The sequence below is a fragment of the Rutidosis leptorrhynchoides genome, chromosome 2 (assembly GCF_046630445.1).
Source record: "Rutidosis leptorrhynchoides isolate AG116_Rl617_1_P2 chromosome 2, CSIRO_AGI_Rlap_v1, whole genome shotgun sequence".
Taxonomy (NCBI): domain Eukaryota; kingdom Viridiplantae; phylum Streptophyta; class Magnoliopsida; order Asterales; family Asteraceae; genus Rutidosis; species Rutidosis leptorrhynchoides.
Genome location: NC_092334.1, coordinates 609,526,985 through 609,533,845, shown reverse-complemented (window position 1 = coordinate 609,533,845; position 6,861 = coordinate 609,526,985). Strand labels below are relative to the sequence as shown.

General features: G+C 32.0%; 1 protein-coding gene across 1 annotated transcript; it reads right to left on the bottom strand.

Moving 5' to 3' along the window:
* Positions 1-496: 496 nt before the first annotated feature.
* Positions 497-1,236, bottom strand: LOC139893470 (wound-induced protein 1-like). Its single transcript, XM_071876634.1, has one exon. The coding sequence runs from the start codon at positions 1,034-1,036 to the stop codon at positions 701-703; it is 336 nt and encodes a 111-aa protein (XP_071732735.1). The 5' UTR covers positions 1,037-1,236; the 3' UTR covers positions 497-700.
* Positions 1,237-6,861: the final 5,625 nt, after the last annotated feature.

The window sequence follows — 6,861 nt, the reverse complement described above, 5'->3', positions numbered from 1 at the left end:
TAGATTTATTTCAGTTTGTGCACAGATTAACTTCAGTCTATAGGCGAATTTTTTTTTTTTTTTTTTACAGAGGCTGAAGTCAATTAGACTGTCTGCCCAAAGAGTGAGGGCAGACTATACTGAATTCTTCCCTAAGTTCTCCATAAATCCATAAAATATATTCATATATTCCATATTTATAATCCACGGACAAAAAATACACAATTTAAGAAATTTTATCATTATGATATATCGTATTTTTTACTTTACAAATTTACCCCTTATATTTTACCGATCTTTTTGTCTTTTATGCAAAAGTAAAAAATATGAAGGAATAATACTTCATTATTCTTATTTATTTATAGGGTTGGAAAAAATTAACATTTATAAGAATTCATTTTGTATTTTTGAGTATATAAATATATAGATCTATGAGAAACTCCTCACATCACAAAATGCGTAAGTTATAGCATGTTGATGTATATAATTTAATTTAAGAACACCAATTGTATCCGTATCAATTGCAAACATTAGCATAAAATCTAACACAAAACGAATGCACGATTCTTTATTAAAAGCATAAATTGACCACCATGATACAGACCACATCACCTCTTCAACTTTCTAATAATTAACCAAAAAAAAAAAAAAAAAAAATCAAACAAAAATATCAGAAAAAAAAAAAAAAAAAAAAACTTAACAACTACGGAGTATATCAATCTTATATCGCGAGAACCAGCCCAGGAACAGATTTGCCAACACGATTGGACAAACTACTCTCCCAAACAAACGGACAATGTAACGACTTAACCGATTTAACCGAAATCGAATTCGAATAATTAGCAGCAAACCTCGTAACAGTTAAAGAAGTATTAAAATACTCCCTAACTTGAGTAATTATCCCACACGAATTCACAGTCCACGCGTGAATCCACGATATATCACGCTCTTGATCACAGCCTTCAACAATAACAATTGATCCGAACGCATCAATTGAATTAGGAACGAATTGAAATGAATTATCGCTGTTATCAGTTCCGGTGAGTAATTGCATCATAAATTGATGAGAAGGTGGGCCGTGAAACCACCATTCGAGATCAGGTGCAAGTAATTTGTTAACAATTTGAATGTTGCGAGAAGTTAGGGCATGATAGAGATTGAGTACCACGTTTCCGTTGCCGGAATCGGAAAGAGGTTCTTGGAGGTTGGCCAGTTCTGTAAGAGTGGTCGGAAATAAAATGGTGATCGGAGATTGGGTGATTTTGGGGATGATGAATGAGGTTGTGAGATTGGGGGTTTTATAGGATTATGTTGAAGGGTAGTTTTGGGAGTTCATGTAAAATGCATCACCTATCCTTTTCCGGTTACTTTATTTATAATTTTAAAATATAATATATAATATAAAATAAATCTAATAATAATAATTTAATATATAAATTTTTTTTTTCCTAACAGCAACTATTTGAGATATCGTTAACACATATATAACGGTTATTAACTTTTAAAATGATGGTTAACAAAGTGTCTCTTCTAAATGTTCATATTTTCGTGTGATCTTGATGCCGGAAATTTTTTTTTAAAAAAAACGAATTTTTTTTTTGCTTCCCCCCGCTTCCTCCCGATTGGTTACTTCCCCATTGATCCTGCCCCTATATATATAGGATGAGGATCCAAAGAGAACCAGAAGTGGTAGAGAATCGAGAGAACCAACAGCTCGACCTTCATCTATGTGCAGCTCGACCTTCAATCTGCGTGCAGATTGAGTCAATCTGCGTGCAGATTGAGTCAATCTGCGTGCAGCTCGATCAAGCTGGGTGCAGATGGAGTAAATCTACGTGCAGATTGAGTCAATCTGCGTGCAGATTTAGCTTGTTTTGGGTGCAGGCACACTCTGTTCTTCGTAAGAAAATTGAATCTCTCAAAATCAAACCTATAGCAAAAATTAAAAACGCGAATTTATTAGGTTTCATCACGTGAATCTATGTGCAAAGTTTCAGATTCTAACTCCTAGATTTGAGCTCGAATTCGTGAGTCAAAGATTTGGGGAAAAAAAGTCAACAATTTCTTCATAGCTCAAATTCATAATCTATATGATGTTTCAGCTTAAATTGACGATTGGCGAGCATTAGATGCAACATTTTAAGCAACTTTCATGTTGGAATCATCATCTAAAACGCCTTCGATTGATGTTACGAATTCATGTTCATCGTTCACAAGTGATGGTTCGCTGGGTTCTCTGCTATGCAGAGTTCTTCCAGTATCCTTTCACTATATATATATATATATATATATATATATATATATATATATATATATATATATATATATATATATATATATATATATATATATATATATATATATATATATATATATATATATATATATATATATATGTGCATATATTGTGTACTTATTCGTTAACTGAAATACACGTTTTATGTGTGCGAATATGCTTTATGACTATGTAAACATAGCTTGTTGATGTTATACAATCAATAACTCCGTAATTAAAGTAAAAGTATACTTGTTTGTTGCGTGCATATGTGCTTTATGACTATAAAATCATATATGCATTAGTATGATGTTGCTTTATACAATGTCTAAATGAGTTTAGTTATCTTTGTTATTTAGAGATGACACTTAGAGCATTGGCGGAAGGTGATATATTTGAATAGAAGGACCGAAAAAAATTAAAGTATATGTAGTACATTTCAAAGTGAGCCATATAATTATTTGGGGGTATAAATTTGTTTGGCCCATGAAAACTTATAATATTTATACTAGTGGGCCAAAAGGCTGAGGTGACATTGGCTCTGTTTGGTCTTCACAGCCTACCACCTCTAACCGAGGGTGACTTAAACTTGTAAAACATTAACGCAAAGTCCGAGTTCCATTTAGTGCAAATACTTCAAATATCAACATTCTGAAAAAGAAGAAATTTGTCGGGTTTGAGTCAGTATGGTAATAAGCTCAGATTTCATTAATTAGCCGGTCAAAGTTCGGAACATTAGTCAGTATGGTAGTTAAGTACTAGCCTGCAAGACGCTACGCATTTGTTTCTTACGTGGAAGAGAAAGCAGCTGCAAATGTCTTTTCCTCCCTAAATGGGTCCCCGATTTCGACCTTCCCAATTTATATGGGTTGGCCACGACGACGTCAATTCAAGAATTTCAGAAAGCACACAAATGAGGCTAGGCTACGTTGTAAAATTTCGTCAAACAAAATGGACTCTGATTTGCACTTTTAGTCCTTATCATTGACTCTCTACCGTTGAAAGATGTTAAACTCAAGGATTTCTTGAATGTGTGTTGAAATGTCCCGTTCTTATTGATTAAAAACGTTCCATATTAATTGATTTCGTTGCGAGGTTTTAACCTCTATATGAGACGTTTTTCAAAGACTGCATTCATTTTAAAACAAATCATAACCTTTATTTCATCAATAAAGGTTTAAAAAAACTTTACGTAGATTATCAAATAATGATAATCTAAAATATCCTGTTTACACACGACCATTACATAATGGTTTACAATACAAATATGTTACAACAAAATAAGTTTCTTGAATGCAGTTTTTACACAATATCATACAAGCATGGACTCCAAATCTCGTCCTTATTTAACTATGCGACAGCGGAAGCTCTTAATAATAACCCGAGAATAAACATGCTTAAAACGTCAACAAAAATGTTGGTGAGTTATAGGTTTAAACTATATATATCAAATCATAATAATAGACCACAAGATTTCATATTTCAATACACATCCCATACATAGAGATAAAAATCATTCATATGGTGAACACCTGGTAACCGACATTAACAAGATGCATATATAAGAATATCCCCATCATTCCGGGACACCCTTCGGATATGATATAAATTTCGAAGTACTAAAGCATCCGGTACTTTGGATGGGGTTTGTTAGGCCCAATAGATCTATCTTTAGGATTCGCGTCAATTAGGGTGTCTGTTCCCTAATTCTTAGATTACCAGACTTAATAAAAAGGGGCATATTCGATTTCGATAATTCAACCATAGAATGTAGTTTCACGTACTTGTGTCTATTTTGTAAATCATTTATAAAACCTGCATGTATTCTCATCCCAAAAATATTAGATTTTAAAAGTGGGACTATAACTCACTTTCACAGATTTTTACTTCGTCGGGAAGTAAGACTTGGCCACTGGTTGATTCACGAACCTATAACAATATATACATATATATCAAAGTATGTTCAAAATATATTTACAACACTTTTAATATATTTTGATGTTTTAAGTTTATTAAGTCAGCTGTCCTCGTTAGTAACCTACAACTAGTTGTCCACAGTTAGATGTACAGAAATAAATCGATAAATATTATCTTGAATCAATCCACGACCCAGTGTATACGTATCTCAGTATTGATCACAACTCAAACTATATATATTTTGGAATCAACCTCAACCCTGTATAGCTAACTCCAACATTCACATATAGAGTGTCTATGGTTGTTCCGAAATATATATAGATGTGTCGACATGATAGGTCGAAACATTGTATACGTGTCTATGGTATCTCAAGATTACATAATATACAATACAAGTTGATTAAGTTATGGTTGGAATAGATTTGTTACAAATTTTCACGTAGCTAAAATGAGAAAAATTATCCAATCTTGTTTTACCCATAACTTCTTCATTTTAAATCCGTTTTGAGTGAATCAAATTGCTATGGTTTCATATTGAACTCTATTTTATGAATCTAAACATAAAAAGTATAGGTTTATAGTAGGAAAAATAAGTTACAAGTCGTTTTTGTAAAGGTAGTCATTTCAGTCGAAAGAACGACGTCTAGATGACCATTTTAGAAAACATACTTCCACTTTGAGTTTAACCATAATTTTTGGATATAGTTTCATGTTCATAATAAAAATCATTTTCTCAGAATAACAACTTTTAAATCAAAGTTTATCATAGTTTTTAATTAACTAACCCAAAACAGCCCGCGGTGTTACTACGACGGCGTAAATCCGGTTTTACGGTGTTTTTCGTGTTTCCAGGTTTTAAATCATTAAGTTAGCATATCATATAGACATAGAACATGTGTTTAGTTGATTTTAAAAGTCAAGTTATAAGGATTAACTTTTGTTTGCGAACAAGTTTAGAATTAACTAAACTATGTTCTAGTGATTACAAGTTTAAACCTTCGAATAAGATAGCTTTATATGTATGAATCGAATGATGTTATGAACATCATTACTACCTTAAGTTCCTTGGATAAACCTACTGGAAAAGAGAAAAATGGATCTAGCTTCAACGGATCCCTGGGATGGCTCGAAGTTCTTGAAGCAGAATCATGACACGAAAACAAGTTCAAGTAAGATCATCACTTGAAATAAGATTGTTATAGTTATAGAAATTGAACCAAAGTTTGAATATGATTATTACCTTGTATTAGAATGATAACCTACTGTAAGAAACAAAGATTTCTTGGGGTTGGATGATCACCTTACAAGATTGGAAGTGAGCTAGCAAACTTGAAAGTATTCTTGATTTTATGTAACTAGAACTTGTAGAATATATGAAGAACACTTAGAACTTGAAGATAGAACTTGAGAGAGATCAATTAGATGAATAAAATTGAAGAATGAAAGTGTTTGTAGGTGTTTTTGGTCGTTGGTGTATGGATTAGATATAAAGGATATGTAATTTTGTTTTCATGTAAATAAATCATGAATGATTACTCATATTTTTGTAATTTTATGAGATATTTCATGCTAGTTGCCAAATGATGGTTCCCACATGTGTTAGGTGACTCACATGGGCTGCTAAGAGCTGATCATTGGAGTGTATATACCAATAGTACATACATCTAAAAGCTGTGTATTGTACGAGTACGAATACGGGTGCATACGAGTAGAATTGTTGATGAAACTGAACGAGGATGTAATTGTAAGCATTTTTGTTAAGTAGAAGTATTTTGATAAGTGTATTGAAGTCTTTCAAAAGTGTATAAATACATATTAAAACACTACATGTATATACATTTTAACTGAGTCGTTAAGTCATCGTTAGTCGTTACATGTAAGTGTTGTTTTTAAACCTTTAGGTTAACGATCTTGTTAAATGTTGTTAACCCAATGTTTATAATATCAAATGAGATTTTAAATTATTATATTATCATGATATTATCATGTATGAATATCTATTAATATGATATATATACATTAAATGTCTTTACAACGATAATCGTTACATATATGTCTCGTTTAAAAATCATTAAGTTAGTAGTCTTGTTTTTACATATGTAGTTCATTGTTAATATACTTAATGATATGTTTACTTATCATAGTATCATGTTAACTATATATATATCCATATATATGTCATCATATAGTTTTTACAAGTTTTAACGTTCGTGAATCACCGGTCAACTTGGGTGGTCAATTGTCTATATGAAACATATTTCAATTAATCAAGTCTTAACAAGTTTGATTGCTTAACATGTTGGAAAAATTTAATCATGTAAATATCAATCTCAATTAATATATATAAACATGGAAAAGTTCGGGTCACTACAGTACCTACCCGTTAAATAAATTTCGTCCTGAAATTTTAAGCTGTTGAAGGTGTTGACGAATCTTCTGGAAATAGATGCGGGTATTTCTTCTTCATCTGATCTTCACGCTCCCAGGTGAACTCGGGTCCTCTACGAGCATTCCATCGGACCTTAACAATTGGTATCTTGTTTTGCTTAAGTCTTTTAACCTCACGATCCATTATTTTGACGGGTTCTTCGATGAATTGAAGTTTTTCGTTGATTTGGATTTCATCTAACGGAATAGTGAGATCTTCTTTAGCAAAACATTTCTTCAAATTCGAGACGTGGAAAGTGTTA